The following is a 10804-nucleotide window of genomic DNA, read 5'->3' on the forward strand; positions in this document are numbered from 1 at the left end:
AGTGACGTGAGCGTACTCTGCGAACGTGTCTCGTATGTTTTCGAATACAAGATAAAATGTGTATTTGTCTACGAGAATTAGTACCTCATACTAAAGTATACTTCTTTATGGAAGAAAAATGTTTCATAATTTGCGCTTTTAAAATTTGTAAACCATTTTTATAATAAAATGTTATTTATTTCGACATGTTCGAAAAAACTGCTGCGTCAAAGCGCAGCTGTCAAAAGTGCCAAAAGCGTTGTGCGAGAAGAGGAAGATTGAAAAGAAAACAACCCATGAAAGCAGCTTGCAGCTTCTTGCCAAGAAAGAAGGAAAATCCATCATTGTGGTTCTAGAGCAAGTAAAGGGTGCGTGCGTAAATTGGAATTAGGGAAAAGTAGCTTGGAAAAAGGGTACCTACTCTAAATTTTACATCCCCGACGTGTGCAATCAGTCAAACGTTGCAAAATTAAACGAAAGCCGTCGGGTTCGGTGAGTTTTCTCACGCGGACAAAATCCAAACTGCGGAAAGTCTTCTCAGGTGAGGGAAAAGAAAAACGAAAGCATATCGACCATGTAACCGGGGTGGAAAAGCGACTGTCCCGTCAACCAACTGCATCGGGGCGCCGTAACAAGTCGTGCATTTATGGGAAGGCGCTCAAGTTCAATGTGTTTCTAAAACTGCACGATATTGGCCTTCGGTGAGGTCATGATGGCGTCGCTTAGATTTTTCATGTTATTGCGCTGCGGTGAAGGAAAAAAACGGTGACAAATTTTTATCCCAGTCTAGACAGATTCTTCGGCAAAAGAGTCTTGCGAGTATATGCGAATTTGAGATTCTTATTACGTAATGCATGGAATACTTGTGCAAGAAATCGGGACAAAATATTCGCTACAGATTTGGTTTAACGGCTACGACAGCTGCATTTTCGCTTTCCTTTACTAATGGTGCATGTAAAAATAGAAAAGCTTCGCCACATTAGAATGGAAAGTGAACTAATTTGAACGGAGTATATTTTTGCACGCTTGTCTCACCACCTCCGAACAAGCGGGTGGCGCCTGAGGAGGGTTGATATTGCCAAAGGTAGCAAATGTTTGACAAATTAGGGAGAAGGTGCACAACCCCTCTCGAGATCAGCTGATACTTGCGTGCGCGCTATTTGTTGCTATAAATTCTGGCGGTATGCAAACAAAGTGATAATCCCCTGACTAATGGTTTAGTGTGGTCTGCAGTTGATAAGCATTGTTTACCGTTGCATCAGCGAAAAGGAACAAGGATAAAAAGTGACATAAAAATCTTCATGAAAGTAATTTTGATAGCTTCCCGTGTTGCTAATTACAATATGCTTTCTTTTCCTGCAGGAATGAGCGACGGAAAAGTTAAAAAAGACGCGACAAACAAAGAAATTATCAACATGAGTGACGCTGCCGGATATCTAGACCGTTTTGTCGGTGATGTGAGCAAAAAATCGGCCACCAAACAGATACTAATCGGTGCAGGCAGTGGATGGTAAGTTAAGGCGTTGATTTGAATCGCAAAAAGTAATTGTGGCAACATAATTAGTAATGTTATGTTTTCCTTTACCCAGGGCAACCGGTTACATCACGATGAAAGTTGGCAAAATGGCTGCGATCGCAGTTGGTGGTGGTATCATTTTACTGCAGCTGGCCAATCACCAGGGCATTATTGCTATCGACTGGAACAAGGTGCAGAAGAAGGTGGACAAAGTCACAGACAAGGTGGAGGAAGCCGTCACCGGACAGGGACCAAGTTGGGCGGATAAGGTGAGTATCCGAGAATACGTGTGTCTCGAATGATTACGTTTTTCCTAACCGTAGAAAAAAAAGGACTCTGCACCGGCTGAAGCAAGGTCACTAGAGATTTGTTATGATTTTTCTTCATTGCCTTTTTTGATCCATAACCGTACATTCATGTCTGCCTACCGTCTCCCACATCATCTCGTCACGGTTTTTGATGCCTTCATCTGCTTACAGGTGCTAAAGATAGCCAAAGAAAATTCATTTCTGGCAACCGGATTTGTCGGTGGTTTTCTAATCGGTCTCGCTTCATAAAACATGACGCTACACTGCAGGTCATAAGACGTAAGGAAAGGAGCGAACGAAGCACAATGCCATGAAACAAAGCCGGTGCAATAAAAACGAATGGACGGGATAAAATGAATACACTAAGAATCGCAGTCAGAGTTGAAGCACAAGCTCGTAACAAGTTTCAAGTCGATCGAATGATCAAGAATCTTTCTTTTTGGTGACGCTTTGGTTTAAATCCTTTAAAACGATGTAATTGTTTTTTCTGTTTTGTGCTTTTTTATCTCTCATGTTTCTAGTTGTGCACAGTAAAAATATGATTTTAGCTCTTAAATAAATAACATTCCTATCGATTTTTATCTACGATAGGGATAACCACAAAGTTTGTTTTTGTTTTGTTCATTTAATTTTGTATTTCATTTGCAATGACAACAAATATCGTCCTTCTTTCCTCTGCGTACGGAGCAATCGTTACCGAAATGAGCATCATATACACATCCTATCTTCTAAATACGATTTGGAAAAATGTTTTAAGCAATTAAAGTTAATGCGTCATTTTGTTTATTTTACAGGCGGAACGCTTTGTCGATCGTAAACTAAACCAAGCGGAGGATGTGCTGAACAAACGCACGAAAAAGGCCAAAAAGTGGTACACCAATCTGATCGGAGATGAAACCGGCTGCAAGGTGAATGATCTACACATTTTCCTGTGTGCCTTTGCGGCGGGCGTTGCCATCGGTGTCGGCACTGCCTAAAGCTGCGCTCCAGAACGATCCCCGCTCCATGCACACACAAAATTGCGCGACATATGCACCAAAACCCTAGATGAAAATAGGCACACTTGCGTACGGGGAACTGATCATTCTCATAACCATTCGAAGTCTGTACACCTCAGGGTAATTTTCTACTGAAAAACATCTGAAAATTCCCGTGTAAGGTGAAATAATTGCTCGGAGAATTTGCGTCACCGGTTATTTATAAAAAAAAGCAAGATGGCCGGTCAAGATAATGTTAAAAAAAAACACCGATAAATCGAACAAAAGATCCCGATGGAATTGTGATGGTAAATATCTCACCGAATCTCGATCATACACGTTCCATCTTTTGTTGTTTTTTTTTCTAATTTCCCTCTGCATGTCTGCGGTTGTGTGTTACCGTGATTTGATGTTTTGTGATTATACACATTAAGTGAGATTTCTATTCTACGCGCCATTTTCCATACGAATATTTAAAACTGTTTGTGTTATAGAATTTAAGTACTCGCAACAGCTCGAAACGCCTTGACCCTCACACTGTACTTAAACGCAGCCGATGTAAATCTAATTTGATGTGTGGAAATAGAAATAACCGTCGCGAAATGGGGATTAAATGGCGCACAACACACACACACTCAATGAATCAATATCGTATTACGCTAGAGCCAGGTAGCACTTGTTTTCCGGCAAAATCAACATTAGATCTGGCTAATGGAAAAACACACAATTGCCACGATCAAACAATCAATTGTTCAATCAAGCTTTCAGTTGCGTTGTGAGTGATTCGTTACAAGAAAAAGCAAAAGAAACCCAATACCAAACAGCATATTAGTCAAGGGACGTTCTTTCCACTACAACCGTCATTTACAATCATTTACTATCTTTAGTTAACTTTCCACCAACGGCGGTAAAATATTTATGCTTTTATTTCATGAGTTTTCTTACCACATACACCATTAGAAAAAGAAGCCACACAATAAATGAAAATAAAATTTCAAATGATAAAATATATCGGTTCGCTGTATGATGAGAATAATTTCTCCACTATCCGATCATGTTCAATTTCCAGCCAAAAATCCACCCTCAATCGGAAGGCAATGGCCATTGATGTAGCTCGACCGCTCGCTAAGCAAATAAATGATCGGTTCCACCACCTCGCTTACCTCACCGAATCGTCCGAGTGGAATTTTCGCCTTCAGTGGATCTGCCTTAGCCGGATCGGACCAATTTTCGCGCCCCATACGTGTTAGTATGACCGTCGGATTAACGCTATTGACACGAATCTTGCGTGGGCCAAGTTCCAGGGCAAGATTTTGCGTCAGTCCATCGATGGCCGCCTTTGACATTGAGTATGCACAGTGTCCGTGAATAGCTTTCAGGCCTGCAAGCGATGATACGTTTACGATACTCGATCCGGCGTCCATTTTCGGAACCAGAATTTGAGCAACGTTAAATGCAGCTTTTACATTCACATCGAATGTGCTAAAACGCGTGAAAATAAGTTGTATTGTAATTGTACGAGAAAAATTGTCTACTATCGTCCTTTACCGATCGTAATCTTCTTCGGTCAACTCGAGAAAAGGTTTGATAACGGCAACACCGGCATTATTTACCAATCCGTCTACCTTTCCCAATGGAGCTAATGCGGTTCTGGTTTGTTTCCAGTCGCTAAGATCCACCTGGATCGTTTCAATCTGTGGACAATTGGCTTTCAATTCTTCCAGCGGTCCTATCGAGCGAGATACTGCGATCACCTTTGCACCCAGACGATCAAGCGTACGGCATAGTTCGTTTCCGATGCCTTAAACGAAAGGACGGCAAGGAAGGAATTAATAATGATTTTCGTTTACTGTCTATGATCTTTATCCCCCTTTCTTACCTTGTCCGGCACCTGTTACAACGATTGATTTTCCCTTGACCGAACAATCCATTACATCCATCTTAATCCACCCGGGGAACGCACAAAGTACTTGAATTGACACTTCAACCAATAGAGTCTATGGCTTTGAAGGGACTAATCTTATCAGCTTCAAATTCAGTCCCAGTCCAGTGGATAAGTTCCTTGCAGGAGATTCGCTCTTCTCTCAATCGGATGCATTTTATTGTTGCGCACAATGAAAAGATTCGCGCAGCACAAAACAGGAAACATCACATTGCTCTCTTTCGCCCATCCATCTCTAAGGGTGTTATCAGCTGTTTGCTATATGAGCAAGCAAACGCACAGATACGAGAATCCACTTGAATGCGTAAAACAACCCAACATACATTTGCCTCTCTCAGCCGGACAAAACAACCCTCTCTGTGAAGGGATGTTCGTGCTTTACTTCACTTTACGTCAGTCAGTCTTTCGCGAGCATCGTGCATAATCGAACTTAGCAGTGATCGCTCGAAAGTGTCGTGATCAACGTGGGGCGGAATTTACGCACCAACTTGTGTTCTAACTGTGACCTCATCACAGGAACTACGTAGGAACTGTATCAAATCAAGAGAATGGCTTTAAGATTGTTGTTTGGAAGCAAAATTCTACAACACAAACCATTGGCCAATGGGCATGGAATTTTTGCACAATTCGGCCGAGGTAAGATCAAATTTCCCTTAGCTACATTGTTTGTGCGATATGGGGAATGTATCGTCCTTGCTTATCGTGGTGAATAGTTTTTGTGCGTACACTAATTCCACTGCTCTCTGTCCTCTTTGTAGCGGCATCAACTGATAAAGGTAAGTCGTAGGAGATACACACCATTCATCACCGGTGGCACTACTGTCGCGTCACGATCTTGTCGTCGTCAGGCGAGCCTTTAGATGGCGCTGGAAGAAAAATAGAAAGAAAACGAAAAGAATCTGCGCGATAAGATAGCCGGCGGTGTGTCCCAGTCGCTGGAGGTAAGTTGCTATGTTTGAGTGGGTAATTAATTCGTTCCTTTCCCCCTTCAATCAGTTCCTACCTTCAATTGGGAAGATCCACTAAATCTAGAATCACAGCTGAAAGAGGATGAAATTGCCATTCGCGATTCGTTCCGGGCGTACTGTGAGGATAAGCTACTGTCCCGCGTCATTGAAGCGAACCGCAATGAGGTGTTCCATAAGGAGATTATGAAGGAACTTGGTTCGTTCGGTGTGCTAGGTTGCACGATCAAGGGTTACGGATGTGCCGGTGTCAGTAATGTCGCTTACGGACTGTTGACACGTGAAGTAGAGCGAATCGATTCCGGTTACCGGTCCGCTTTCAGTGTACAGAGCTCGCTGTGTATGGGAGCTATCAATGATTATGGCAGTGAGGCACAGAAGGAAAAATATTTGCCTCGTATGGGACGTGGCGAAATTATCGGTTGCTTTGGACTGACGGAGCCAAATCACGGCTCGGATCCATCGGCGATGGAAACACGAGCGGTGCACGATCCAAAGACGAAAACGTACGTGCTTACCGGAAGCAAAACGTGGATCACCAATTCGCCGATCGCGGACCTGTGTATCGTGTGGGGCAAAACGGAAGACGGGAAGGTGCGCGGATTCATCGTGGACCGATCGGAAAGTTCCGAAGGTTTAGCAACACCACGAATCGAAGGAAAGTTCTCGCTGCGTGCCTCGGCAACGGGCATGATTCTGATGGATGAGGTGCGCATTCCGGAGGACAATCTGTTGCCGAATGTGAGTGGCATGCGAGGACCGTTTGGATGTTTGAACAATGCACGGTACGGTATTGCATGGGGTGCGCTTGGTGCAGCGGAATCCTGCCTTAAGGTGGCCCGTGGTTATACGCTTGATAGGAAGCAATTTAAAAAGCCCCTAGCAGCAAATCAGTTGATGCAGAAAAAGATGGCAGATATGCTGACGGAGATCAGTCTTGGATTGGCGGCTTGTTTGCACGTCGGACGGCTAAAGGACCAAAAGCTGTACGTATTCCTGAAACGATGGCAGAGATTAACCTCAGTTAAGATGTTTATTTTGCGTACCTTTTCAACTTGTTTTACTGTTACAGACACACGCCAGAAATGATTTCATTGCTTAAACGTAACAATGCTGGCAAAGCCTTGGAAATTGCACGCGTGGCGCGTGATATGCTCGGTGGTAACGGAATCGCGGATGAATATCACATTATTAGGCATGTGATGAATTTAGAAGCGGTTAACACTTATGAAGGTAAGAAAAGAAACGTTTTACGGAGCTTGGTAACACTGTATCGTTTTATTTCTTTACCATTACAGGAACTCACGATATCCATGCTCTCATCCTTGGGCGCGCAATCACTGGACTGCAGGCATTTGCTTAGGACTGTAATAATGTTACGCTAAACTGCTTGCAAGCACACTATTTGTTTGTAAATAAAGCGTATTATATTGTTCTCACATTGTTTCTTTTTATAACTTTCATCAGAGTTTCATCAGAGAAAATAGAAGCTAGAGCAAATGAATAATTTTTAAAACGATCTTTCGTGTTGTAGAACCGGTTCAAATGTTTACATTTTCCCCTCTTGACAGTTACACAATAGGCCTTTTCGCTGGTGTCAAATACGATTATGTCAAAATCGTAGAACGAGGCAACAAAGCGAAGAAACCAAAATATTCTTTTCTCTCTGCTTGTTTTGTTGCGTTTAACGAAATTATACACCCGAAAGTGTGCCACATTTGTTACCGGGAAACAATGGTTAAGAAATTACAGACCGGCAGCAAATAAACCCATTACTAAACAGTGAAATCGGAAAGGAAAACCCGTGCATAACAATGGATGAAACAGCAGAGGAGGTGAAGCAGCCAAAAACGCAAGAAGAAATTCTTGCAGCACGACGTGAAGCGCGGCGAAAGAAGATTTTGGAAAACTCCAGCAACAGACTGTCGAAAATTGTAGGCCAAGAAATATCTCCCCCTGCACCGAAGCTGAACGATACGGAAGAAAGTATCACTACCACAGGAGAGGACAATTTCAGTAATGAAAGTTTCCCCGCAGATGATGGTAAGCATAGCCAAATTGTATGACGTTGCGCTATTTGTTTAACATGTTTGTTGCACTTTAGAAACCACCTCGGATTCTTCGTATGGTGTTTATCCTGACCCGATGGATGAACGGCTGGAGTACATCAGCCCACAGGTTGAAGCACTTCTGGCGAATTCAGGATTAAATGATGATTCTTTTCTGAATGCGATGACAGCCGGTGCTGCTGGGTTTGGCGGCAATAGCCAAAATGGGGATATTTTCCAACTGCTAAACACACTCAACCAAGCACAAACTAATGGAGGACTATTTGGTGCTGGCTTGGGAAACACAACTACATCGCAGCGATCATCCGCCACCAGCCAACCTACCTCATCCGCACGCAGCAATTCGTGGTATGCACGAGTTTTTCGCAGCAAAATTCATCTTGTAGTTGCATCGATCGTCGCCTATCTGTTATTCGCTACCGGGAATGAGTCGTACATCGGTAGCAACGTATTCCTACCATTGCTAGCTTGGGAATTGGTTGAGCTGCTAACGTTTGGCACAACAGAACCGGCCAGCGGTCAGAAGCTGCTTGGCATCGTCTTTATGCTTGGTGGCGTGCCGATGAAAACATCCCAAACCATCATGAAATTGATGAACACGTTCAACAAGGTGCTAAAAGATGTTGCTTTCTTTATGTTCTTTTTCGTACTTGCCCACTTGCTGTGGAGTACGCTGTGGTTGGATATTGATCTAAGGTACGTGCTGGGTTACGATCAGCTTGTAACACCTTCGTAGTGATGCTGACCAGAGTGGTGTACGTTATTCGGTTACTTTTCATTTGGACTAGTTTCAGAGTTAGCAGAAAAAAGCTAGGCTTCGGGAAGGGAATAAACTACTTTCATATTTCACTTGTTCATCAATCTAAATGTAACTGCCATTGTATCATTGTCTAATGTAAACTAGCAAACTGTTCTTTTTTAACATTACCATTTTATCTCGTCGAAAAATTGCTCCCAATCTGGTAGAAGTATACCAGTGATGAAAAGTGCGAAAACTGGGGAAAAATGGTGTAAAGAAAAACGAAAAATAAAATAAGACAACCAGTGGCTTCTCACACAACCTTCTTGATCTTATAAAATGTTAATCCGCATTAGCTCTTGAAAAAGCATAAGTAGTTAAAAAACGGCATCATGTTGAATGAAGCACATAGTATATTAGTAGTTAGATCACATTCACAGTACACATTTCAAGCTCAAGTGGAGAACACAAGCAGAAAGTTAATTTCGGAAGCGAAAAAACATAACAAATTTCCTGTAATCACTAATCGTTAGCTTTATGACGTCTACTTTAAGTTGGTAAGATGTTTTCCATCCAAAAATGATGATAAGAGTTCAATGGCAATACAGAAAAGATGAACAAGTTAAGTTCATAGCAAACTATAAATCACAAATGAAGAAATGCAATTAAACAAATGAAGCAACAGTGGCATGGATTGGTTTAACATGGATGCACGTAAAACCAGTACGACAGGGCTAGCAACAAAGCCCTGTCTTCCATGCACCGCAGCCAGTGTCAGAACTTGAAGATCGATTTCAACTTGTTCACTATACCCTTCTGTTCTGCTGGCTGTGTTTCCTGTGTGGAAGCCTTGGAGGTGGATGCCGACGATGGCAAGGATCGTTCACTCGTGTCCCTACTCGCCTGGGGTAGGTCATTTTGGTCGTTCAGTACAATGTTTTGCTTTGGTTTCCCCTTTTCGATGGTACTTGTACGGTTGAATGCATACTCGTTGCTGCTGTTATCGCTGCTACTAATGCTATCCCCAGTCAAAGCGGGACACCCGAGTTCCTATGGACGAGCAGTGGTGGTGGAGGTTGGTTTTTTCTGCTTTTCGATCGCCGGAATACCACCTTTCTTCGCCATCGAAGATGCGGGCGATGGTGGTAGCAGTACGTTCTTCTTTCGAATCGCTTCCACATTTTCCGATGACAGCATTCTGTCCTCCCATTGCTTCATCTCCTCCTGGTATCGCTTCATGTCGGCTTCGGCTTGCTTGTTGAAGGGTTCTTTTTCCGCATCGGTCAACCGTCTCCACTGTACGCCCAGATTCTTCATCTGCAATTTATTCTCCTCCTTCGACAGACCGACGGCTGGTTTGTTTTGAATGCAGAACCGAAGATACCCATTCATTGGACGTTTCGGGCGACCCAATTCCTTCAGCAGACGTTTCTGATCGCGTTTGATTTTTACTTCGTTGCGCTGCTGTCGTTCGAGCTTGATCTCCTCCTTCTGTGCGTCGGTTAGTTGACTGAGGTACTTTGCATTCTTTTGCAGCCAAACTGCCTGTTCGCGTTTGAACTCTTCTTCGTATTTGGTCTTTGAGGCCTGATCAAGCGATTGCCACTTGACTGCGGCTAGCTTCGATATTTCCGTCGGAGAAGCTTTGGGATTAGCGCTAACCAGTGACGATCGGATGCCTTGGGCGTACCTTATGTAAGCGTTCATGGGTCTTTTGGGCTTTACCGGGGTAGTCCCAGCGACGTTTAGAGAAGTCGTGATATGCAATCCAGAACATTGTACCGATGCAAGAGATCCCGGTTGCCTGAAAAAAGTTCAAATGCGTGAAAATGAAGCTATACATCCCAGAGAGTACGGCGGACATAACCTTGCCTACAGCGTCAGGGTAAGCAATCCAACACGAACTATCAACTTACCATGTGGAAAGCAACAAACGTGGACTGTACAACAGTCTCGCCAATGTGTTTAGCTGCATTTCACTTCCAGAAGTAGATAAAAGTCACTCGAATAAGCAGACACCAATTTAGAAACAAATAATAACTTTACCACTGCGTTTTTTACCACAAGCTTGCTTCCACAAGTGATGCCAATTTGACAATAGAGATTTGTTTACTTTTTAAGCGCGCTTCTTTGTGTCGATACAATTGTCAAAGTATGATATTGCAATCGTACAGTGTTTTTTTCTTGAACAAAAATCAGGTAGAACGATCAATCTCTATTGATCTGTACGGATATAACTTACATATATTTAATCTGCGTATTTTAATTTCCTTTTCAGTACGGTATATTGCGAGCTCGCCCAACACGCA

The 10804-nt window shown here is 43.0% G+C and overlaps 5 protein-coding genes across 7 annotated transcripts; 3 read left to right on the forward strand and 2 right to left on the reverse strand.

Annotated features, from left to right (window-relative positions):
• The first annotated feature begins 226 nt into the window (after positions 1–226).
• On the forward strand, positions 227–3791 carry LOC125762464 (FUN14 domain-containing protein 1). 2 transcript variants are annotated; one of them, XM_049424574.1, is made up of 4 exons: positions 227–347; positions 1342–1489; positions 1569–1764; positions 2598–3791. In XM_049424574.1, exons 2-4 carry the CDS (start codon positions 1344–1346, stop codon positions 2778–2780), a joined length of 525 nt encoding a protein of 174 aa, XP_049280531.1. In that variant the 5' UTR covers positions 227–347; positions 1342–1343; the 3' UTR covers positions 2781–3791. The 2 variants fall into 2 exon arrangements, with proteins under 2 accessions (XP_049280531.1, XP_049280530.1); XM_049424573.1 differs by having other exon boundaries at positions 270–520.
• Positions 3663–5043, reverse strand: LOC125762460 (L-xylulose reductase). The gene is made up of 3 exons (XM_049424568.1): positions 4660–5043; positions 4329–4581; positions 3663–4262 (listed from the first exon to the last, which is right to left on the reverse strand). The coding sequence occupies exons 1-3, from the start codon at positions 4718–4720 to the stop codon at positions 3839–3841; spliced, it is 738 nt and encodes a 245-aa protein (XP_049280525.1). The 5' UTR covers positions 4721–5043; the 3' UTR covers positions 3663–3838.
• An 82-nt stretch (positions 5044–5125) lies between these two features.
• LOC125762440 (glutaryl-CoA dehydrogenase, mitochondrial) lies at positions 5126–7126 on the forward strand. Its single transcript, XM_049424539.1, has 5 exons — positions 5126–5358; positions 5481–5498; positions 5719–6673; positions 6760–6920; positions 6986–7126. The coding sequence occupies exons 1-5, from the start codon at positions 5271–5273 to the stop codon at positions 7048–7050; spliced, it is 1287 nt and encodes a 428-aa protein (XP_049280496.1). The 5' UTR covers positions 5126–5270; the 3' UTR covers positions 7051–7126.
• A 169-nt stretch (positions 7127–7295) lies between these two features.
• LOC125762452 (uncharacterized) lies at positions 7296–8605 on the forward strand. The gene is made up of 2 exons (XM_049424560.1): positions 7296–7730; positions 7792–8605. The coding sequence occupies exons 1-2, from the start codon at positions 7502–7504 to the stop codon at positions 8490–8492; spliced, it is 930 nt and encodes a 309-aa protein (XP_049280517.1). The 5' UTR covers positions 7296–7501; the 3' UTR covers positions 8493–8605.
• LOC125762459 (transcription factor A, mitochondrial) lies at positions 8573–10734 on the reverse strand. Of its 2 annotated transcripts, XR_007418223.1 has the most exons (3): positions 10412–10734; positions 9308–10299; positions 8573–8751 (listed from the first exon to the last, which is right to left on the reverse strand). XR_007418223.1 is itself a non-coding variant. In XM_049424567.1 (2 exons), the coding sequence occupies exons 1-2, from the start codon at positions 10468–10470 to the stop codon at positions 9546–9548; spliced, it is 813 nt and encodes a 270-aa protein (XP_049280524.1). In that variant the 5' UTR covers positions 10471–10734; the 3' UTR covers positions 8573–9545. The 2 variants fall into 2 exon arrangements, 1 of the variants encoding a protein (XP_049280524.1); XM_049424567.1 differs by having other exon boundaries at positions 8573–10299.
• Positions 10735–10804: the final 70 nt, after the last annotated feature.

This window comes from Anopheles funestus, chromosome 2RL (assembly GCF_943734845.2).
Source record: "Anopheles funestus chromosome 2RL, idAnoFuneDA-416_04, whole genome shotgun sequence".
In the NCBI taxonomy this organism is placed as follows: Eukaryota; Metazoa; Arthropoda; class Insecta; order Diptera; family Culicidae; genus Anopheles; species Anopheles funestus.